The sequence below is a fragment of the Phyllobates terribilis genome, unplaced genomic scaffold (genome assembly GCF_046119375.1).
Source record: "Phyllobates terribilis strain yellow unplaced genomic scaffold, ASM4611937v1 Scaffold_9__5_contigs__length_417890890, whole genome shotgun sequence".
NCBI lineage: Eukaryota > Metazoa > Chordata > Amphibia > Anura > Dendrobatidae > Phyllobates > Phyllobates terribilis.
The window spans coordinates 84331039-84356487 of NW_027362769.1; the positions used below are offsets into that span (position 1 = coordinate 84331039).

The following is a 25449-nucleotide window of genomic DNA, read 5'->3' on the forward strand; positions in this document are numbered from 1 at the left end:
AAAATGGTTTTGTAAATCTTGTTGGAAAAATGAGAAATCGCTGGTCAACTTTTAACCCTTATAGCTCTCTAATAAAAAAAAATGTTGGTTCCAAAATTGTGCTGATGTAAAGTAGACATGTGGGAAATGTTATTTATTAACTATTTTGTGTGACATATCTCTCTGATTTAAGGGCATGAAAATTAAAATTTTGAAAATTGCCAAATTTTCAAAATTTTTGCCAAATTTCCATTTTTTTAACAAATAAACGTAAGTGATATCGAAATTTTTTTACCACAATCATGAAGTACAATATGTCACGAAAAAAACAATCTCAGAATCAGGGGGATCTGTTGAAGCGTTCCAGAGTAATTACCTCATAAAGTGACAGTGGTCAGAATTGTAAAAATTGGCCTGGTCATTATTGTGCAAACCACCTTGGGAAGTAAAGGGGTTAAAAATACATAGTAATAAAAATAATAATGATGTAAAGAATGTGAGCTACTTAGTTTAGTTTGATTAAAATTGTATAAGGTGACCCACCAAAAACAAAGTGACCTCATTTCTGATGGGAACGTAGCTCCACAGACTCACCTCTTTATGTGCCGAGGTCTTCAATTGCATTTAACTTGTTATCCACCCATCTTTCCCAGACTATTTTTATTAAAGCAAAGTATAAGCTGGATCCTGTTCTTCCCCACTTTGTTTGAGACCTAGGCCTAGGTACATGTGAAAGCTACACCATGCCATTGTTGTAGACCAGGATGCAAAGATGGACAAGGGGCCAGGCAAGCACGAGTCTCGGAGTAGTAGATATAAGTTCATAACTATAAAAATGGACTCGTGCATTTTTGCTGCATTTCTCATAACGGAGAATGATTCAGATGAGAGGACATCAGTAATCACATTCAGATAAGCTTCTATGAAATCAGAACATTATAGGGAGGTTAATTGAAGACATTCAGGTCAACTCATGCAGTTAGTTTATTACTAATATTTAACATCAGAGTATAAACCCTGGGTCAGGAGGCTTCTTTATCTGTGAGTACAGGAAAACCCGTCCATGAATGTTTATGGGGAGAGGAACTTTGCCTGTTCATCAGTTGTTAAAGCATATTACAGAATGAGATTCAAGAAGACATGTTTTTGTTTAAAATATATAAAGATTTTTTAAGCCATTTCCTCCACAGCCAATTTTTAATTTTTTGCACTTTAATTTTTTCCTTCTCTTCATCTAAGAGTCATAACTTTTATTTTTCCATCAACATAGCGGGCTGTTGGCCTGTATTTTTCAGGACGAACGTAATGTCCCTTTCTCCTAAAATGCTCAGATAGTAGAATGAAGCACTATTTGATCTGTTGCAATAGTCTTTTTTGCAAAATAGACTCAAAACTCTGGATACTTAAAAAAAACCTCAAAAAATCTGAAAACACAAAAAAAGTTTGACATATAGTAAGATTTAGTCTTATGAAGCTAACACACTCACCTGCCGCATCCGTGTCAATATTAAACTTTTTTCTTAGAGCCTGCTGCATTGTCACAATCTAAGTGAAGAGGACAGATACGTACAGGTAATTAAGTATTGCGCCCTTAATGTATATCTACAGTGACCTACAAACCACAGGCATTTTCAAATTATTTTTTTTAACTTTGTATCAAATCTGATTACAATATTCATTTTTATTCATGAAAGTTCCAAAAAATTAATTACCGTATAACCCCAATTGCAAAAAGTTGGCACACTGTGTACGATGTAAGAAAACAATAATGCATTAATTTGGAAATCTCTTATAGCCATGTTTAATTCACAACAGAACATAGAACACAAATCAGAACGTGAAAACTAGACATTTTTCCACCATTTCATTTTAAATATTCACTAATTTGAAAATTGATGGCAGTGACACATCTCAAAAAAGTTGGGATAAAGTTAAAAAACACTGGAAAAGTAAGTGGTATTCAGGAAAAACAGCTGAAGGGTCAAGAGCATGTTAGAGAGAAAGAGGAAGAATCTCTGAGAAGCAAACATGGTTAGAACTTTACCAATCTGTGCACAACTGTCTAAAAATTATGGAACAATTTGAAAACATGTTTTTCGATTGCAAAGACTTTGCATAGCCCAGCATCTGCAGTGGATAATATCATCAAAAGATTCAGAGATTCTGGAGAAATCTATGTGCACAAGGGCTAAGGCTAAGGGTCAATGTTGTTGGATGCTAGTGATCTAGGAGCCCTCAGGTGGCACTGCATTTAATGCAGGCATGATTCAGTCGTGCAAATCATTGGACTCAGGAATACTTCCAGAAATCATTGTCTGTGAAAACATTGTGCCGTGCAATCCACAAATGCAAGTGGAAGCTTTATCATGCAAAGAAGAAGCAATTTTTCAGCACAATCAACACAATTCAGAAATGCTCAAGTCTTCTCTGAGCCAAAGTTCATTTAAAATGGACTGAGGCAAAATTGAAAACTGTTCTGTGGTCAGATGAATCAAAATATGAAATTCTTTATGGAAGCCACGGACGTCGTGTCCTGCGGACTCAAGAGGAGAGGGACCATCCAGCTTGTTATCTGCGCACCGTTCAAAAGCCTTTATGTCTGATGGCATGGGGCCTATGGCATAGGCAGCTTACACATGAAAGGCACTATCAATGCTGAACATTATATTGAGATTTTAGAACAACATCTGCTCTGATCCAGACAACACCTATTTCAGTGAATGCTTTGCATATTTCATCAAGACAATGCTAAACCACATACTGCATCCATCACAACAGCATGGCTCTGCAGAAGAAGAGTTTGGATGATGAACTGTCCACCTGAAGTCCAGACCTTTCACCAATAGAAAATATTTTGCGCATTATGAAACAAAAAATTCAGCATCCAAGACTTTTGTGCAGTTCGAATTTTACATCAAACAACATTATGTACAATAAAAAATGATATTGTGGTACCGTATTAGCCAGAAAAAAAATCGATGTAAATACTTTTTATTGCAACATGATATTTGTTCATGAGGTGGAAGGGGTGATGCCTCCTAAAGATATGCCAAGGAAACTTGATTTCATTATTAATTCATTTGTAATTCTGCCTGAAGAAGGAGTCACTGTGCCCTGAAATCTTACAAATATACCGTATATATATTTTTTCTGGTTAGTCAACAAAGATATCACTGCGAGAATACTTTTGTCATAAAAAGTATTTACATCAAACAACAACATTCCTCTCCCAAAACTCCAGCAATTGGTCTCCTTACTTCTCAGATGTTTACAGACTGTTGTAAAAAGAAGAGCAGATGTTGCACAATAGTAGTAATAGCTCTGTCCTAACTTTTTTTTAAATGTGTTGCTGCCATCAATTTCTAAATGAGATAATTTTTTTTTTCAAATATAATAGAAAATGTCTAAGTTTCATATTTTGATCTATGTTCTTTGTTGTGTTGTGGCTAAAATATGTCTATAAGAGATTTCCAAATCATTGCATTTTTGTTTTCTTTCCATTTTACATCGCGTAATAACTTTTTTATAATTTGCATTGTATATTACTTGTTTCATCCTTATTTTTCATCTGTCATTGTTATGAATTGAGTTATGGATCAGATAAATCAAAATTCAAAATCACTGAAGCATCTTCCTCTGTGTGTAGAGAAATAAATTAGCGAGTAGCTGACAGTTTACGGAAGAGCAAACTTTTACTGTGTACTTCTTTGTTAGCAAATAGGTGCTACATCAAAGGGGAAGATAATTGCCCCTTAAGAAAGACTGGACATCTCCATTGAACCAGGGAAAATGTAGAAATGGAAATGCCATATTTACCCTCTATATCTATAATCCAATGTCCAAACAATCTATGGATGTACCTGTGTTTGGGGAACCTAACTGTTTCTGTGGCTGCAAACTCATTGGTTTTTGGGCATGGGGAACCACAGAAATCACCCCGAAATATATATATATCATAGTCATGTTTGGTGTGTCGATGATGTAAAAATATGCTCAGAAACATGGCGGTCATATTATTTCACCAGGAGGTTTTTATGGGAAAGTATGAGAAAGTAGCATGATGTCCTAATCTGTGTCTTTCTGTGCATATAATTATCCATCCTCTTCTCACCTGACCAGAGGGAGGGGTAAAGGGTCTGGATGAAATCTTGTATAACATCTCACCCAGAGACACCAATCGTCAGATGCAGGAGACATAACGTGAATAGTAGATCTGTCCTAATTTCTGCGGTAACTTCCTCTGCAAAGAATCGTTCCCTGATCTAATTGTAAGAACCTTTACACCGTATTTTTCGGACCATAAGACGCACTTTTTCCCCCCAAATTCGGGAGGAAAATGGGGGGGGTGCATCTTATGGTCCGAACGTAGCTTACCAGCTAGTTGCGGTGGTGGTGGAGCGGGATCACAGGGTCCTCCATTCTCTCTCTCATTCAGGAACGCAGGGGTGGTTGCAGCAGCAGAAGAAGAAGTGAGATGCTGCACGGCGAGTGTCTGGCTGTCGACAGTGAGGCAACGAGGCAGAGTGGCGTGCGCGACTTTACAGTGGCCGCGATCTACAGGAAAATGGATGCCCGAGCCGGCACATGTGACGCGCCCCCTGGGCCGTGGAGTACTCGGGAGCCGGGCCTCTGTGGATGCCGGTGTTGGATATCACGGTGGCTGGCCCGGTCTGTGACCCAGGGCGGTCAGTGAAAAGGGGGGAATATTTATAGGGGATTTGGAAAGTGTTCGTGATGCCACCTGCGGATTGCGGCTAAAGGGTGCCGCCACTGCGGAGCAGTCCTCTGGAGCTGGTGTTACGGCAGCAGGGATGGTGTGGCTCTCCACAGGTAGAGCTAGCTCCAGGGCAGTGTAGGGGTAGATGGTGGATGCTGGGGAGAGACGGCAGGACGGTCCCGGAGGAAAGACGGACACTCACACGGGGGTAAGCTTCAGTACCTTTACTGGTGATGATGCAGGCACGGTCCAGGGTACTCCGGACGAAGGGCGCACTTTTGGACTCTCCCCAGTGAGCGGGTAAAGGGCCTCCTGATCCGTGGCTTTACTCGCTAAACTTCTGGCCTGCCTGGAACTAGGCCTAGCTTGGTTACGGTCTCTCTCTCCCTTGCACCTGCTGACCTGGTGGTAGGGCCTTCTCTTGGAGATCACTCTCCCTGGACTCTGGGGCCTCCGTGACTCCTAGCCCTGGTACTGTAGTCAGCGTTTGGTAAACCTGGGACCTGTAGTCCTCCAGGGGTTCCGGTGGTCCCTACTGCGTATAAAGGGACCCCGTAGGCGCGGACCCGGTGTCCGGTATATATAACTCGGGGTGAGCCTGGTATGCTCCTCTGCCCCCTCGCTACTTCTTCCTTCTCCTCTCGCCTTCGGCCACACTCAGGGCCCTCACTCGTGCTGTAGGCCTTGGCTCGCCTAAGCACAGCAACCAGCGTGCTGCCTCTTCACTGCTCTCTGAGCGTCAGCACACTCTCAGCTCACTACTCACTGAGCTAACTTCTTGACTGAACTCTAAACACCAAGTAACTGAGCTGCCTGGCTCCACCCTCCCTATATATATCCCTAACGGGCTCCCTCTGCTGGTCTGAGGTGGTAGGGTGGAGGTGTGTGAATGTAGTGAGGAGCTCTTGTGGAGAAGTCCATCCAAGCACCCTTCTGGGTTCTGTGGCACCAGTGCACAGCAGGGCGCCACACATGCACAGACTGGGAGCTCGGGCGACCATTTTCCTGTAGAGCACAGCTTCAGGAAGATGGCCGCAGCCATCGGAAAGTAGCACACGCCGCTCACAACCTGACGCCGCTCACAGCCTGACACCGGCCCCAGCCAGGCACAGGCACCGGCCCCAGCCAGGCACAGGCACCGGCCCCAGCCAGGCACAGGTGCACCGGCCCCAGCCAGGCACAGGTGCACCGACCCCAGCCAGGCACAGGCACCGGCCCCAGCCAGGCACAGGCACCAGCCCCGCAGCACCTCACCTCTTCTGCTGCTACTGCAGGGTTCCTGAGGGAGGGAACAGAGGGCCCTGCAATCTTGCTCCATCACCATCGCAACTCCCCACTGCTGGAGCACCGCCTTCTTGCATCAAGGGTCCGGAGCATTCCTCCACTTCCGCCGGCTTCCTGAAGGACCCTGCTTCCTGTGACCCTCGCTCCATCGCTCCCCAGGTAAGATACCATACCTATTCAAACTATAAGATGGACCTCCATCTTATATAAAAATATTTTCTTCCTATTTTCCACCTCAAATTTTGGGTTGCGTCTTATGGTCCGGTGCATCTTATAGTCCGAAAAATACGGTATATATATAAATATATATATATATATATATATATATACATACAGTACAGACCAAAAGTTTGGACACACCTTCTCATTTAAAGATTTTTCTGTATTTTCATGACTTTGAAAATTGTACATTCACACTGAAGGCATCAAAACTATGAATTAACACATGTGGAATTATATACTTAACAAAAAAGCGAGAAACAACTGAAAATATGTCTTATATTCTAGGTTCTTCAAAGTAGCCACCTTTTGCTTTGATGACTGTTTTGCACACTCTTGGCATTCTCTTGATGAGCTTCAAGAGGTAGTCACTGGAAATGGTTTTCACTTCACAGGTGTGCCCTGTCAGGTTTAATAAGTGGGATTTCTTGCCTTATAAATGGGGTTGGGACCATCAGTTGTATGGTGCAGAAGTCAGGTGGATACACAGCTGATAGTCCTACTGAATAGACTGTTATAATTTTGTATTATGGCAAGAAAAAAGCAGCTAAGTAAAGAAAAATGAGTGGCCATCATTACTTTAAGAAATGAAGGTCAGTCAGTCCAAAAAATTGGGCAAACTTTGAAAGTGTCCCCAAGTGCAGTTGCAAAAACCATCAAGCGCTACAAAGAAACTGGCTCACATGAGGACCGCCCCAAGAAAGGAAGCTCAAGAGTCACCTCTGCTTCTGAGGATAAGTGTATCCGAGTCACCAGCCTCAGAAATCGCAGGTTAACAGCAGCTCAGATTAGAGACCAGGTCAATGCCACACAGAGTTCTAGCAGCAGACACATCTCTTCAACAACTGTTAAGAGGAGACTTTGTGCGGCAGGCCATCATGGTAAAAGAGCTGCTAGGAAACCACTGCTAAGGACAGGCAACAAGCAGAAGAGACTTGTTTGGGCTAAAGAATACAAGGAATGGACATTAGACCAGTGGAAATCTGTGCTTTGATCTGATGAGTCCAAATTTGAGATCTTTGGTTCCAACCACCGTGTCTTTGTGCGACGGAGAAAAGGTGAACGGATGGACTCTACATGCCTGGAGGAGGAGGTGTGATGGTGTGGGGGTGCTTTGCTGGTGACACTGTTGGGGATTTATTCAAAATTGAAGGCATACTGAACCAGCATGACTACCACAGCATCTTGCAGCGGCATGCTATTCCATCCGGTTTGCATTTAGTTGGACCATCATTTATTTTTCAACAGTACAATGACCCCAAACACACCTCGAGGCTGTGTAAGGGATATTTAACCAAGAAGGAGAGTGATGGGGTGCTATGCCAGATGACCTGGCCTCCACAGTCACCAGACCTGAACCCAATCGAGATGGTTTGGGGTGAGTTGGACCGCAGAGTGAAGGCAAAAGGGCCAACAAGTGCTAAGCATCTCTGGGAACTCCTTCAAGATTGTTGGAAACCATTTCCGGTGACTACCTCTTGAAGCTCATCAAGAGAAAGCCAAGAGTGTGCAAAGCAGTCATCAAAGCAAAAGGTGGCTACTTTGAAGAACCTAGAATATAAGACATATTTTCAGTTGTTTCACACTTTTTTGTTAAGTATATAATTCCACATGTGTTAATTCATAGTTTTGATGCTTTCAGTGTGAATGTACAATTTTCATAGTCATGAAAATACAGAAAAATCTTTAAATGAGAAGGTGTGTCCAAACTTTTGGTCTGTACTGTACATATATATAGTATATACAGTATTTATTTGCAGGTCGATAAACTAGTATATCGGTCTGCATAACAGCTGTATACACATAATGGATAAGATTAAATATAAGTATATATATAGTTTTGTGCAGCTCTATGTTTTTCAGCCACAATTCATCAAAGCAATTTCTCCAGAATTCTGGCTTAAATCGCTTTGAAAAATCTTAAAATTGTGGCACAATTCGGAGTGGAGTTAAAATTTTGCGACTTTTGGTGTTTTCACACCAGTTTCTTCCAATTAAGCCAAAGTAGGCAGAGCAGGGATACAAAAGGGTTATGAACCCACCGTTTGTCTAATTCTTGTCAATTTTTGGTGTTCCTTACTTCAGAAATCATACTCCAGTCAGGGACCGATGTAAGATATCTGGAGTGGTGGTCTTAGGCACACACCACTCGTCAGATGCTCCAGATTCATAAAGAAGTGCACACCTCTTCATAAACCAGGAGTGTCTGACTCCAGCACACCCTCTCATCAAGACTGGCGATATAAACGGCAATCTTGATAAATCAGTGCCTTAGATTACAAACAAAACCTGTGTGTGTTCTGATCTTGCAGTTATAGATTGTTCCTGTTTCTTTTTGGACAACCTTCAAGCACTGTGGTGGCATTCAAGTTAAGAAAGGGTAACGTTATTCACACACAACAATTTTTTTCTGAGCAGAGTCCTAAATTGAATCTTCTCACAAAAATGATAGGTTGACCAGCGTGCAAGTGTGAGATAGGAAAGGAGAGAACATACAGACTACAGCATTTAGAGAAGAAATGGGTTAATAGAGAGCATGCCACCAAGAGAATGGCCACTGAGCTCTGAACTTGCGGTTCTACAAGCAAAAGAAAGCATGTCTTGAAAATAACAGGGTTATAGAAAAATCAGCACAACATAAAGAAACTTGAATTTCTACGGGTACAAATATTTTTTCCCAAAAAATATTTTTTTCTCAAAAATGTGCTCATATGAAGTATTTAAACATTATACAGATTCCGAAGAAGTTATCTCAAGATAAACTCAAGTCCGGTCATGAGTTTTTAAAAGATTTCTTGTGTGTATAATAAAACTTAAGCTTTAAAAATAGTTACAGTAATTAGGAACTACACAACTGAGCACAATACTTTTTAGAATATTCTCAACTGAGACACACCCTAATACAATAATTACCAACCAACAAAATAATGGTGTACTGAAGTCTCATAAAACCAGAACTTTTATTGAAAAAAAATCTAAAACACACTTTAGATAGCAGAGTAACACAATGGTGGACCTCATGTATAGGAGTAAATATTAATATCTAATGTCTAATATATAGAATATGCTTTCCAGTGCCTATACGTAATATCACAATGAAAAAATTAATGTTCAAAGTAACCAGTAATAAAGCACTTACATGTTGTAATTAGAGAGCCTGTTTAACACGTGGTCCTGGCGCCCCTACGCACGTTTCACCCTAGCTTTGTCAAGGGATGTGTTTCAATAAAAGTTATGATTTCATGAGACTTCAGTAGACCATTATTTTGTTGGTTGGTAATTTTTAAAAATAGTTAGTAGCCACAGTGCTTCACTATTGGCGTTTGCTGCCTTTATTTTTCCTTGTATATTTAAGACCAGAGGAATCAAAGCATCAGATGAGGAATCAACCACAAAGAGCAACCTGGTCACATGCAGAATACTAGTGGCGTTAGAAAAGAACTGTGAAAGATTATGTAATATCTCTAGAATTTCAGATGAGTCCTCAGTCTACACTAAAGTGTCAAAGTGAGAGTTACCGCTAATAATTTTTTTTCTGTTATTTTTGTTACATTGAACATGCAGTGAGCAGCTGATTTTACAGGAAGAATAGTGATAAGAATGATTAAAGAACTCTATATAAAATTATACAAAATAATTTGTAATTTATTGACTTAAATCTCTGAAAACCCAGGGCTGCAATCCAGTGGGTGGTCCTACTGAGTGATTGACAGATATTTCAATATTTACATTTGTACAAGAAAAGCTGTACATCAATGGTTGAGACTGCCTACTGGACTCTTCAGCACATAGTAACCAGGGATTTAAATTAGTAAAATTCCAGTTATATTGAATTAAATGCCAAAAAGACAATATAGAAATCTGCTTAGTTCCACATGGTCTATAACACGCATCATGTATTGGGCCGACATTTTCAACCTGACCTGTTCCTTTTAAGGGATCATTCAGACATCAGTGATTTTCTCGTATGAGAAATCAGTCTGAGCTTCATCATTTATATATTTATTGGATTTTCATCAGAGTTTGGTCAGTGACAGTTTATTCTATGAGAGTTTGGTCTGAATTTCATCAGCTTTTCTCAGATGAGAAACACATTAAAAAAAATATTTCTCCACCTTCTCCTTTATAGAAGTCCAGGAGAAACACAGATCTACAGTAAGGCTATGTGCACACGATGCAGAAATGAAGCAGAAAATTTCTGCATCATTTCTGCATCTCCCTGGCAGAAAAAACGCATGCAGATTGTGCATGCGTTTTTCCTGCAGAATACATGCGGATCCACATGCAGATTCTCATGCGTTTCCGCATGCAGATTGACAAGCGCTTTCCAGGCGATTTTAGCATCACTTGGAAAGTGCTTGACAACTAGGTCACACTATATAAATCCATGCAAACAGCATGGATTTATATAGTGTGACCCGAGAGAGTGTATATACTTACCTCCGATGGCCCGTGCTGTCCTGCTCACTCCGTTCTCCCGGCTGCCGGCAACTTTGAATTGAAAGACCTGCCGACGTCAGCGTCACGTGACCCGTCACATGACTCTGACATCACCGCAGGTCCTACAACTCACTGCAAGTGCCGGGAAGCAAGCAGGAGCGCTGCGCGGGCCGACAGATGGTAAGTATATATATATTTTTTATTTTATTCTTGTTTTTACAGCTTTTTTAATGGTACCTGGGTGTGGATGAGACTCTCCTCTCCTCCACACTCGGGTACCATCCGCACATTAGAACGCACCAATTACGCAAGTACAGATGCAGTCTTGCGGAATTGGCGCGTTCTAATGCAAGTCAATGGCGGCGAAAACGCCGCGTTTCCGCAAAATTAAATGACATGCTGCGGATTTTTGAGCGCAGCGTTTACGCTGCGGAAAAATCCGCATCATGGGCACAGCACATGCGGATTTCAATTGGGGAACATTGCTTCCCTTCTACCATGCGTTTTTCATGCGTTTCCGCGGCGTTTACGCAACTGCAAAAACGCCGCGGAAACGCATGAAATACGCATCGTGTGAACTCAGCCTAACAGTAGACTAAAAATTAAAAAGGGTTGTCCGCTACTTTTTAAAGCTTTCTCAAGGACTCCAGGGTGCGTTCGCTGAATGGCTGCAGATGCCACGTGATGCTTCCCGGTCCCCGTTGGAAGAAGAAGCTGGGAGGCCCACCAGGTGACACCGGCAGTAAAAACCAGGAGCGAAGCCTGTTAGGTATGTTTTGTTTTATTTTTAAGCACTTTGAGTGCAGTGAGAAAGATTTTAAAAATATTTGACAACTCCCTGAAATTATGCTTTGTTTTCCTCTAGCATTACCACACAATCGGCTTCGATTATTTCTTTATCCAATCATAATTATTCAAAAAATGTAAAATAATTAATATTTGATATACGAGAGAGCTAACCTTTGCTTCACTGGGTGTTGACGTAAGGTCGTGTAATTCTGGCGGTGAAGACTGAAATGGCTCGGTACTTCTGGATATAGCGGGGGTACTCATCATCTGGTAGACGATATGGAAGGCATTTTAACATAGGCGAGAATAGAAAGTCTACAAAATATGAAAATATTTTAAAGGTGTCTATGACATGCAGAAAAATTGTCCAATCCACTAATTTTGGCAGGTTAGACTATCTAAGGTATATAAAGGCCACCCGATACGGGCACATGTCTCAGGGAACAGCAGGCGTGTTGGAGATGAACATGGTGATCCATAGTTCCCATTGGAGAAAACACGTGTCAAGCAGTTGCTTATTTTCCTATCTCCTTTAAATAAACTTGTACATTTGACCTGCACAAGTCCACAATTGTTTAGTGTGCAACACACAGCCATTTTTTGGAGAGACAGCTCCAGTTTCAAATGTCCCTTGAAAATATGAGTCTTAGGAATGCACAGAGTTACATGCAGCTCTCATGAGATGTTTTTACAACTGTCTTGCAACCAATAAATCAATAAGTAAAGTATAAAATAAAATAAAAAAAGTCATGTGGTAGGCATGGGACAGTTGAAATTGGAGCTGTGATAAAAACCTACAAGAAGAACTTGGCAATCCCTTGATGCCCCATGGAGTTATTCAATGGAATAACTACTTTGGACAATTCTAGTAATTGGAAGAAGGGGGTCCACAAAAGGGAAGACTGTGCCAGTGAAGCTATGAAGTTCATTGATGTTTTTGACATTAACATATTTGCCTATCCACATCAAAACTCCATTCACAAGTATTGAAGATAAAATTCTCAACACATGAGAAGTCTCATAGCCTATGGCTTTCCATCAGGCATCTCCAGTCTCGCAATATCCCTGCCATCATTTGGCTAAACATGCTGTAATAGGGCTTTCTATGGCTATGTGCACACATGGGGCCCGATTCATCATTTGTATTTTTTTTTTAAATCATTTTCCTCGTTTTGTCTTGTAGTATTGTAGCATTAGTTGCCGTTTCTGGCGCCAAATGCTTCAAAATGGAGCATTCGATTCATGAATGGTCTTTTTTTTCTGTCTTCGTTTCTGTTTTTGCGACTATTTGGTGTCAAAAGTTACACATTTTGCAATACGGCGGTAAAATTGTGCCAAAACACTGGCCTAGTCAAAAATACACCAGGGGGTGGACTGGAGTGGAGTTGCACCAAATGTTGCAACTTTTTAAAAAGTTTTATGAATCAGGCCAAAACCTCTGAAATTGCTAGAGTCTGCCTAATAAGCAGTTGATAGGAAAAAAACAAAAACAGGAGAAGAAATATAAAATAGACTTCAAAAAGTGCAATAAGAAAAATTAATTGGGTGCAAACCAAAAAAGGCACAAAACACACAAAGCTAAACAAAAAAACAGGCACAAAGGAAATGAAGAATCGGGGACAGAGTTCTTTGAGGATTTTTTTTAAGCAGAAACTGAGCGGAAACAATTAAAATCCTCAACCAAATCTCAAAACACCTCAAAAACTTTGAGTTTTCCGCTTAGGTCTGTCCTGAAAACTCAGCAAAAAGACTCAGTGTTCAAATAGCCTATAAGTAGTTCTTGTTTTATTCTCAAGTGTTTTTTGGCTTCTTCCAAATAAAAGAAATCATGAATGAGTTATTTCAAACTTTGCAAAATAAAATCACTATAGGGTTTTTGGGTGAACTAAATTCACCTATGTAAAACTACAAGGATTAAGGGTCTTATGCCAAAATAGACATTCAAAAGTGTGTCATTACAAATTTTCTTTAGATTGATATATATCTCATTTTATGTTACCCGTGGGCTTGACTTCTTCTTGGCCTTGTCTGAAGGTGACACAGTGAGTCCTGCTGCACTCAGAGCAGCTATCCTGGATTCGATATCTGACACCTAAACAAGAAAAAATTAGAAATAAAGAAATACTTAAAAACCCAAAAAGGAGTAGATTGCTGCCTCTCACCTCGCTCTCTGTCTGCTGCACTTGTGCCATAGCAGATGCCACGCTGACCTCTAATTCTGAAAGCTCCGAGTCAGTGGTTCCGCTCTGCCGTGCACGCTCCTCCAGATCCTGCAGGTTCTTCTCAAGTCCATAGGTCTTATCTGCTGCCATGTACACCTAGAATATAATATATTACTTATATATCTGACCAGTTATCAAAGGTCCACATTGAATGGCCTAGTGGAGATCACATATTAGAGGTCTATGATAAATGGTCCGAGTATGGACAACAGTGAACGGACTGACCTAAGGTCTTCTGACCTGAACGTGACAGCCTCATAGGCTCTCAAGCTCAGGTTAGTAGATCTGTAGCCAGTCCATGCATTGTGGTCCAAACTCGGACGGTGTTTCATATACGTCTGAATTCAGCCTAACGTGGTCCAAGTGCAACAGAACTTGTTTCTAAATATAAGCAGTGATTGAAATGTGTCCAAGTCGTGTTCATATCTCATTTTCATTAACATTAATTGACTTTCCAATGAACAAAATATAAATACATCATTGTGTGGATATACAGTAATTCCATTTCCTGTGTTTTCGTGACTTTTTTATGTAATGCATGATGTAATGCTAAACTCATTGCAGCTTGACATGACACATGACCAAACTACCACTATGCATAACATGAGCCACTACATCCTATTCCTTACATTTTCCTCTAATTTCTGGAACTCGGCCTGTGCCTTGCCGTTGACTCCTGGTTTGGTGTAAGGAATGATGGGCTGTTGGATCTTGCCACCAAAGGCTTCTTGCATGACTCTCTCAGTGGCATTTATGGTCCTCAGTGTTTTGGCCGTGATGTCACAGAGAGCCTTAGCTGCTGTCCTCAGCAGATGGGAGAAGGTGTCACGTCCATTCAGAAAATCCATACACCCAAGTTTAATTAAGGCAATGGGTAACACAGATTGTGTAAATCATTTCTTAAAAAAATAGGCAAGACAGTTTTTTTTTAAGATAGTACCATGCTCCTCTCCAATATAGCATGTAACTATTCAACCTACCAAGATGTGACATCAGAAATTTGTACCAAGATTTAAAGTTATCCCTGATCAAAAGGATAGGGGATACATTTCCCAATTTATAGGGGTCTGACTGCTGTGACCCCTACCAATCCTGAGATCTGGGGCTCTGAAGAGCCTCATATGAATGGAGCGATGGTCAATCATGTGCACTTATGCTTCATTCATTGTCTATGGGACCTCCGGGGATAGCCAAGCGCAGAGTTCATCTGGTTTTTGGCACTCCCAATAATGGAGCAGCAATGTGCATATGTGGGGCCCTGCTGCGCATTGGTGCCACAGAACCCAGTAGGGTGCATGGATGGACTTCTCCACAAGAGGCTCTCACACATTCACACACCTCCACCTTCCACCTCAGACCAGCAGAGGGAGCCCGTTAGGGACATATATAGGGAGGGTGGAGCCAGGCAACTCAGTCTAGTCTTAGTTTCAGTTCAGTGTTCAGAGAGGAACACAGCTCAGAGTTGAGCAGAGAGCGGTGAAGACGCAGCACGCCAGCTGCCAAGTAGTGAGGGCCCCGAGTGTGGTCGACGGCAAGGAGAAAAAGGAGAGTGGAACTCCAGGGGCAGAGGAGCATAGTAAGCTCACTCCGATATATATATACCGGACACCGGGTCAGCGCCTACAGGGACCCCTTTACTCCCAGTAGGAACCACCGGAACCCCAGGAGAACTACACGTCCCAGGTCCACCTAATGCTGATTGCAGTACCAGGGCTAGGAGTCACAGAGGTCCCAGTGTCCAGGGAGAGTGATCTCCAAAGAGAAGGCCCTACCACCAGATCAGCAGGTGCAGAGAGAGACAGTAACCAAGCTAGGCCCAGCTCCAGGCAGGCCAGAAGCCTAGAGAGTAAAGCAACAGATCAGGAGGCCCTATACCCGCTCACTGGGGAGAGTCCAGAAGTGCACCCTTCACCTGGAGTACCCTGGACCGTGCCTGCAGCATCACCAGTAAAGGTACTGAAGCTTACCCCTGTGTGAGTGTCCATCCTTCCTCGGGACCGACCTGCCATCTCTCCCCTGCACCACCATCCAGTACATCCCCCACGCTGCCCTGGGGCCCGCTCCACCTGTGGGGAGCCATTCCATCACAAGCTGCCCTACCATCTGCCTCAGAGGACTGCTCCGCAGCGGCGGCACCCCTTAGCCACATTCCACAGGTGGCGTCACGAATAATCCCAAAAAACCCATATCATAGAAGTTCCCCTTTTCACTGACCGCCCTGGGTCACGGACCGGGCCAGCCACCGTGATATCCCCCGGCAACCAGAGGCCCGGCTGCAGAGTACCCTACGGCCCTGGGGGCGGGTCAGGTTCTGGCGTCACGAACAGGATTGTGTGCCCATTGCCACCGGGTACTGTGCGCCTTAAAAGACTGTAACCCTTACCGTGGTGAAGTTTTCCCGCCATTCCTGAAGTTTTCCCGCCATATCCGCCATTTTTCCTGTTGCCGCGCGGGAAGAAGAGGGGCGTAACCGCTGGAAGCACGCAAAGCCTAAGACCCACCCTGCCCCTGACGTCGTACCAGGAAGCGTCAGGTCCTGGAAGGAGCGAGAGGACGCTCTGACGTCAGACGTGAGTGACGCAAGGTCCTGGAAAAAGACCATCACCCGCGGAGCTGCGGCCGACCTGTTGAAGAAGGTAGGCTCTGGTTCACTAGGGGGGCGCAACAATGGCCAACGACCAGCAAGCCGCCGGAGCCTCGGTTAACGCTCCTGATGCCCAACCTGAGCCCAGCGCCGCACAGGCCGGAGCGGCCGCTCCACTGGCAGGAGTCGTAACTCCGTTGATACCTATGGCCCTGCCGTATATCCCTGGAGTGAAGTGGTTCCCCCAGTATAATGGTAAACCGGACACACTGTCCGGATTCAAGAGGAAAATATGCGGCATACTGGATATGTATTCTATGACTGACAAGCAGAGAGCCGCTGTAGTGTTAGGACAATTGACTGGTGCCACTGAGCGAGAAGTTGAAACCTGGCCAGCCGCAGACCAAGAATCAGTGTCCATCATCTTTAAAAGATTGCAAACAGCGTTTGAAAACCGCACTGAGACAGATCTCCGGATGAGGTTCTACCAGTGTGTCCAGAAACCTGAGGACAGTATCCGGAACTATGCCTGGCGTTTACAGGAGGCCCTGAAACAGGTTAGTCCAGCCAGCATCCATGAGGAAAATAAAATGCTGACGGAACAATTCATCCGGGGGTTGTAGTCCCAGGAAGAGAGCAGAACTGTACGGTGGAGGGCCTTAGACCATCCAGATGCCACCTTTGACACCCTTAAGGACATGGCTATAAAGGGCCTGCAGCCCCTGGATTCCACAGACACTGCTATCCAGCGTTACCAGGGTGGGGCCACCCCAGTACCTGCAGCACCCACCGCTCCTTCACTAACGGCCGAAACAAGGATGCAAACAGTGCCCCCTAGCGAGCTGGACAGCCTACGCTCTGAAGTGCGCCAGCTAAGTAAAACCCTGGCCACTGTCATGAGCACCCTGCAGCTACAGACGGAGCCTGAGCTGGAAGGAAGGATCCTGCTAGCCGACAGCCCTGAGGATATCCCCTGGATGAGAAGAAGAAGGAGGACAACGCCACCCCGTAGGAGGACAACGCCACCCCGTGGGAGGACCCACGACCAACGTCGCTCTCCAGGAGAGTTCATCTGCTATCGCTGCCAGAAATCAGGCCACACCACGCGGACCAACCCTTTAAACGAGGAAACCCTGGGGCCGAGGGCCGACACCCAGGAGTAGACCAACCAGGCCAATCAAACTGGTACCGCTGGTTCGTGGGAGGAAGACCTTTCCTGTCCATTGTGCTGGACGGCATCGCGACACCTGCCCTGCTGGACACAGGATCTCAGGTAACCATCAAGCCTGATGTCCTCTACAAAAGGTTCTGGTCCATAGACGAACTTCACCCACCAGCTCCAAACCTTTCCGTGTATGCCTCCAATGGCCTTCCCCTTAACCTAATCGGGGTTAAGGATGTGGCAGTAAAGGTGGGAAGAGTGAAACTGAAGGCCCAGGGACTAATTGTAGTAGAGACTAATCCTGATGATACAGACTTGTATATGGTACTTGGCACAAATATTGTTAGTAACTGTTTGGGAGAAGTGTTGTTCTTGCTCCAACAGATGGCTGACACCGCCAGACCAGGGCAGAGGAGGGTGTGACTCGCCACCTGGGCCGTGAGGTACCCGGAACCGGGCCTTCTGGTGTACGGTGCTGATGGGGGTAGTAGTGGCAACCCGATCCCGTGGCTCAGGGTGGTCAGACCAAATTGTGGCAGTCTATTTATCAGTGTTTTGAATGTCTGACTACGCCACCCGTGGATTGCGGTCAGAGATAACCGCCGCTGCGAGGCAGACCGCTGAGGCTGGTGTTGATGTGCAGCACAGCGATAGGATAACTCCCCACGGGAAGAGTGTAGCCTCAGGGCTGTGTAGGTGGATGCTGGGGGTGATGGTGCAGGCGCAGCAAAGATCACACTGAGTCCAATGGTGCAGTCCAGGGTTTTTACTCACAGTTATTATCCAAGTCACTTCTGTCAGCAATGACTGCCCAAGCCGTGCTGCGTCCACCAGGTGAGGAGCTCGATCAACCCCCAGGCAATTCAGGAGTATGGCACAGGACCCCCTTCTGTCCTTTCTCTGGCCTCTAGTGCCCCACCAGTGACCAAACTTCTGTCCAGCTACCGCGGACCGTGTCGGGTAAGCGTTGGCCTCCGCTTCCAGCTATCCTATATGGCGCCTTCCTAGCAGGTTTGGCGGGGGGGGGGGTCGCACCAATAAATGATCACGACCTCCGGTTCTTGGCTGAGGGATGATTTACCTCCACCAACTTGAGAATCCGGTACCCTTCCACAGCCTGACCCTTCACCCGATATAACGCGGGTTTGCAATGGTTGCTGTCCGTTCTGCTCTCTTAGGGTCCCTTCTGCCTTCTTGTTTCTGGAGCCTTTCTACTCCTCTGTCTTTTCTCCTCCCTTCCTTCTCCTTCTTCTCTTCTCCTCTCTGGCCCCGGCCTTCTCTCTAGGCCTGCCTCGTGGAGCTCTGCTCAGGCTGAGCCGCGGCTCCCTGTCAGCTCTGACTGTACTGAACTTCTGCTCTCTTTCTCTACTCTACTCAAGATGGCTCCCACCTTTTATCTACTTCTTTGTGTCTGAGCTCAGATGACCTGCACCCAATGAGCTCCTTCCTGTGCTCCAGAAACCGTCCCCTTTCTGCTCCTTCACCACTGGGTTCTCTCCCCCCTCCCCACTCCAGCCAGGGACATGGTCAGTTGTGCCTGCATCTGGGAGCACCTTCGAGCTGTCCCCCGGAAATGGGGAGTGTATGTGTTTGCAGCTAACTGAGCCCTGGTCCATACTCCATCCTTACCTGGGAGTGGAATATCACAGCTCTGGTTGAGGTGCAATACCCCTGTAGCAACCGAACCCTCGGGGCGCTACAGGTGCTCCAGAAAGAGATCTGAGCCCTTATGTACCAGCAACAGGTAAAGCTAACAGGTGGTGAAATCGGTAATGTACGGGTGACAGACCCAATACCCATTGTGATTCCCCCGATGAGTGAGATGCTGATTTGGTGTAGAGCAGCAATAGGTCTCAAAGGACGGAGCTACCAGGCGGTAGTAGAGCCCCTTAGCTCGGAGCATAGACCTACACTCTTGACTGCCAGAGGGGTAGTGGATGTACGCAATTGGAGGGTGCCCGTACGCGTCCTAAACTATGGGGAGGACGAGGTTAGATTACCACGCTACGCCACTGTTGCCAAACTGTACACAGTAGATAACAACTCCATACACATGGCGGAGTCCTTAGCCTCACCAGACGAAGTGGAGGATAATGATCCGAGAACCCAGGTAGAGGATTGCTGACACCACTCCTGCCCATCAGAAGCAGGGTGTACACCGGGTGGTTCAGGAATACGAGCAGGTATTCAGTAAACACCCACTAGACTTTGGGAGGATTAAAGGGGTACAACACCATATACCCACAGGTGGCCATCCACCCATCAAGGAACGTTACAGGCCCATACCACCAGCACACTACCAGAAGGCGAAGGAGATGTTGCACGACATGAAGAAGGCAGGGGTAGTAAGGGATAGCTGTAGGACCTGGGCAGCTCCCTTGGTCCTAGTCAGGAAAAAGGATGGAAGCATGAGAATGTGTGTAGATTACAGACAGGTAAATCGCATAACACACAAAGATGCATACCCTTTGCCCCATATAGAGGAATCCCTGGCTGCATTAAAGTCTGCAAATTACTTCTCCACCCTTGACCCCACTAGTGGGTACTGGCAAGTAGCTGTTGCTGAGGAGGACCGGGAGAAGACGGCCTTTACTACCCTGATGGGACTCTGCGAGCTCAACAGTATGCCGTTTGGACTCTGCAACGCCCCCGGAACATTCCAGAGATTGATGGAGTGCTGCCTGGGACAACGCAACTTCGAGACTGTACTGCTATACCTGGATGACGTGATAGTGTACTCCAAAACGTACGAAGACCATTTGAAGCACCTGGCGGAGGTATTTGAGTCGCTGTCCCGGTATGGGATGAAGCTGAAACCCTCCAAGTGCCACCTGCTCAAGCGAAAGGTACAGTACCTGGGGCATATCGTCAGTCCAGAAGGAGTAGCAACGGACCCGGAGAAGGTCACTGCCATCCAGAAATGGCCGGAGCCGAAGAGCCTCAAGGAGGTACGTCAGTTCCTGGGATTAGTCGGGTATTACCGGAGGTTTTTGAAGGACTATACCAAGAAAGCGGAGCCTTTGCAAGATCTCCTGGTAGGACAGTCCGGGAGAGGCAGAAACCCCCCGTTCCAGTGGGGTAAGGAGCAAGCTGAATCCTTTGAGGTGATGAAGGAGATCCTGACCGGCGAAGAGATCCTAGCCTACCCTGACTACAGCCAACCATTCCTGCTGTACACTGATGCCAGCAAAAGGGATTAGGAGCTGTGTTGAGTCAGAAGCAGAATGGCCGAGAGAAGGTGATCGCCTATGCAAGCAGGAAGCTCCGCCCGACCGAGAGGAACCCAGAGAACTATAGCAGCTTCAAGTTGGAGTTCCTGGCCCTGGTCTGGGCCATCACCAAGCGGTTCAAGCACTACCTAGCATCCAGTAAGTTCACTGCCTACACTGATAATAACCCTTTGACTCATCTAGAAACAGCCAAGTTAGGAGCCATGGAACAACTATGGATGGCTCGGCTGTCAAACTACCAGTTCACCATTAAGTACCGGGCAGGCCGCAAGAATGCCAATGCCGATGCCCTGTCCAGGATGCCTCACCAGTCAGACACTGAAGAAGAAGTGGATGACCTGGAGGAGATTGAGCTACCTGCCTTCCACCGTAATGGAATAGTCCACGAGCAACGAGCCTCCAGGAGGCATCGCGGTAAGACGTTAAACCCTTTGTCTCACCACAGCTGGAAGGAGACCCAGGACAGCGACCCAGTTGTCAGCCGTATCAAAGAACTGATAACCCAGGAAGGTTCCTCCCTGGAGAAGGACGCGTCTCCACAAGCCAAGCAACTGTGGAATGAGAGAAGCCGGCTGTTTATCTATAGAGAGAAGCTGTGCTGAAGGTACGTCAACCCGAGGACCCATGAGATGGTATGGCAGATCGTAGTGCCTAGGACGGACATCCAGATGGTGCTGGAGGCCTACCACGATCAAGCGGGGCACTTTGGCTGGAAGAAGCTAGAAACCCTGCTGAAAGGTCGGTTTTATTGGGTTGGAATGCGCAGTTCCATAGAGAGATGGTGGCAGGATTGTGGACCCTGTGGCCTCAGAAGAAAAGACTACAGCAGCCAGAAGGCACCCCTGCAACCCATCAAGACAACTCGACCCTTGGAGATCGTGGCCCTGGATCATGTCAAGCTGTCATCCAGCAGGTCAGGATATTCCTATGCCCTGACCATGGTGGATCACTACTCCCGGTTCCTGGTGGTCGCCCCCGTCAAGGATCTGACGGCAGAAACTGCGGAGAAGACATTTCAGGCGTACTTCTGCAGGCCCCATGGATACCCGGAGCAGGTGCTGACAGATCAAGGCCCTGCCTTTGAAGCCGAATTGTTCAAGGAGTTCGGCCATCTGTACGGGTGTAAGAAGATCTGGACTACTCCGTATCACCCCCAAACCAATGGGTTATGTGAAAAGATGAATAACATTGTCATCGACCTATTGAAGACCTTACCGCTAGAAGAAAGAAACCAGTGGCCAGAGAAGCTACCTGACCTGGTAGATCTGTACAACCACATAACTGTGAGTTCCACCAATTGTACTCCAGCATATCTCATGCGAGCAAGACCCAGAAAGTTGCCCATGGACCTGGAACTTGGTGTAGTAGAACCCGAAGCAGATATGTCCACTGAGGACTGGGACACGACGCGACAGGAACAGTACAGAAGAGTACAAGCCTGTGTCGAAGACAGCCTGAATAGGGTAAGAGACAAGCAGGAAGCACAATACAACAAGAGTGCACCAGCAGAACCCCTAGCACCTGGAGAAGTTGTGCTAAAAAGAAAAAGAAGAAGCCCCAAACTTGATGACCAGTGGGAGAGGGAACCCTACACTGTGTTAAATTCAAGATTTGATAACAGGAAGACCTGTTTAATTACCAAGGACGGAGGAAGAACGACTGCAACAGTATCTAGAGACCATTTGAAGTTGTGTCCAGGTCTGCTAAAGCCCCAGGAAGAAGTGCCTCTCACCGTACCGGAGGAGCCTAAAGAAGAAGTACTCCACACTGAATTAGGAGATTTCCTGGCAGATTGGCCTCAACTAGGTGGAGCAGTAATAATACCTGTGATGCATTTTTACCAACAGCCAGAAGACCCTCCACAGCAAGTAGAACCTGTAAGTGCCCCAGAAGAGCCTGCTCAAGAAGAATCCCCGGCTGGAGCAGAACAAGAAGGCCTAGCCAATGGTATGCTTGCCAGTCCCATAGAGAGGTTAAGGCAGTTTTACAATTTACCCACACATAGAACTGACAGGGTAGCAGACGGTGCAGACACAGATGCCATCCACACTCCTGTACTACGCAGATCAACACGTAGCACCAAAGGCCAGGCCCCTGTCAGGTTCAGTGAATAAGTAGAAATACCTATAGAATAAATAGTTGCCCCGTGGGTATGTTGTTCTTGTGTGATTTTCATGTATTTAATTATTGATGTGTTTTGCCTTACAATCGACAATTTATATGAACATTAATTACCCGTAAGGGTGTATATATAAAGGACTCAGTGGCTGAGAATTGTGAGCAGCCCAAAAACTCTTATGTATATAGTTGCACTCTCTGGAGTGCCCTTTTAAGTGACCACTGAACAAAAACCCGTTTGGCGTTGTGGAAGACATGGTCCAGCACCTGGATCACATATGCCCTGTAGCCACGCCCAGGGCCTACGTTGAGGGTTTTCAGGCGGGTCCCTCATGTGCCTCATGTTCTTTCACCGGTGAGATGGACACCATTAACTTGTAAGACTCTGAAGACGCTCTCTATTTGTATATATTTATTATGTTTTTACACCTGTAATGTTCAAGAGATGTGCCTCCCATAAAGGGAAGAAATGTTATTGTTATTGTTAACCTGTTTTTGAAAAATGCTTCAGTCCAGGAGTACTGAGTTTTACTAGGGGGAATGTGGTGCCCTGCTGCACATTGGTGCCACAGAACCCAGAAGGGTGCATGGATGGACTTCTCCACAAGAGGCTCTCACACATTCACACACCTCCACCTTCCACCTCAGACCAGCAGAGGGAGCCCGTTAGGGACATATATAGGGAGGGTGGAGCCAGGCAGCTGAGTCTAGTCTTAGTTTCAGTTCAGTGTTCAGAGAGGAACACAGCTCAGAGTTGAGCAGAGAGCGGTGAAGACGCAGCACGCCAGCTGCCAAGTAGTGAGGGCCCCGAGTGTGGTCGACGGCAAGGAGAAAAAGGAGAGTGGAACTCCAGGGGCAGAGGAGCATAGTAAGCTCACTCCGATATATATATACCGGACACCGGGTCCGCGCCTACAGGGACCCCTTTACCCCCAGTAGGAACCACCGGAACCCCTGGAGAACTACAAGTTCCAGGTCCACCTAATGCTGATTGCAGTACCAGGGCTAGGAGTCACAGAGGTCCCAGTGTCCAGGGAGAGTGATCTCCAAAGAGAAGGCCCTACCACCAGGTCAGCAGGTGCAGAGAGAGACAGTAACCAAGCTAGGCCCAGCTCCAGACAGGCCAGAAGCCTAGAGAATAAAGCAACGGATCAGGAGGCCCTATACCCGCTCACTGGGGAGAGTCCAGAAGTGCGCCCTTCACCTGGAGTACCCTGGACCGTGCCTGCAGCATCACCAGTAAAGGTACTGAAGCTTACCCCTGTGTGAGTGTCCATCCTTCCTCGGGACCGACCTGCCGTCTCTCCCCTGCACCACCATCCAGTACATCCCCCACGCTGGCCTGAGGCCCGCTCCACCTGTGGGGAGCCATTCCATCACAAGCTGCCCTACCATCTGCCTCAGAGGACTGCTTCGCAGCGGCGGCACCCCTTAGCCGCATTCCACAGGTGGCGTCACAAATAATCCCAAAAACCCCATATCATAGAAGTTCCCCTTTTCACTGACCGCCCTGGGTCACGGACCGGGCCAGCCACCGTGATATCCCCCGGCAACCAGAGGCCCGGCTGCCGAGTACCCCACGGGCCTGGGGGCGCGTCACATAATCCACCACCACTCCATTTATATGGCGCTCTACAGAGCCCTGATTATTAGCATTGGTGGGGTTCCCAAAGGTTAGACCCCCAACGATCTGGAAGTGATCTCCTATCCAGAGGATAGGGGATAACTGCTAAACTTGGTACAACCCCTTTAATAAATGTATGCGTTTCAGATGTAGCATAGCTGTAAATTGTAAGACATAAACACTGTCCATAATGAAGAAAACACATGTTTGTGTATATATGGAATATGTCATGTTAATCCAAAATTTACCATGACTAAAAAACAGGTAAATGAGATATAAGTCTAAGACAAACACTCCATGCATTTCACGTTTCATCTACTTTTTTTAGTAACCGCTAAATAGATCCATTAACGTGAAAAAGATGTTGCTATCTCCGACACTCAGGATGCAACTTCCACTAACGTGTTATGCCAAATGGATGAAAAGGGTTTTGCATTAGGTGGAGGCACTGAGGGCAGATGGTGTGCTAATTGTCCATGTTGGCACAACTCAAGAGCTCTCGGTTTCTGCCTTGGGCCCATTCTGAAGAGGCACTTTGATCTTCCTGATGTGTCTTTTGCTGTACTGAACATACTACAAGAGAGCTGCCATTAGCAGGTCCTTATTGTAAGAGGATGGAGCAATGGGAGGCCTGCTTATTCTTTCCACTCATATTATAAAGACACTCCTCCCTGTGAAATAGAAACTTACTGCGATGTTTAACCATTAAACTCCTTCTGAGACATTTATGTATTATTATTGAAATACTTCTAAATAGTTTCCCTTTCACATAAAAAACACTTTTCTGCAACTTGAAGTTCCACTATTATTACAAGGAGCTGTTATACTTCATAGTGCTTTAAAGGTTAAATCATGAATACCCAATTCCAATACAGAGGATATCCTCCGAAATATCCGCCACACAAACATGCCCACACATCGGTCTACCTCTGTGTTTTATGTGAAGAACATGAGAATACTTGAAGAAAACTTAAGGGCACACTAGGAAGACTTATCTGTATAAAGATAGATAGTACCATGCATGGAGCTGATAAATGGAGGTTTAGAGGTTTTTTTTGCCATGATCAAAAATTATGGCAAA

At 45.7% G+C, this 25449-nt stretch overlaps 1 protein-coding gene across 9 annotated transcripts in view; it reads right to left on the reverse strand.

Moving 5' to 3' along the window:
* MLPH (melanophilin) overlaps window positions 1-25449 on the reverse strand; it is a 139708-nt gene that overhangs the window by 19513 nt on the left and 94746 nt on the right. For 8 of the 9 annotated variants that reach the window (XM_073646687.1, XM_073646688.1, XM_073646685.1 and 5 more), the window contains 4 exons: window positions 13591-13746; window positions 13428-13520; window positions 11600-11695; window positions 1467-1524 (listed from right to left, as the gene is read on the reverse strand). In XM_073646687.1, the coding sequence (XP_073502788.1) occupies window positions 1467-1524; window positions 11600-11695; window positions 13428-13520; window positions 13591-13746 (403 nt within the window). The remainder of the gene's footprint in view (window positions 1-1466; window positions 1525-11599; window positions 11696-13427; window positions 13521-13590; window positions 13747-25449) is intronic. The other variant, XM_073646683.1, reaches the window with a different exon arrangement.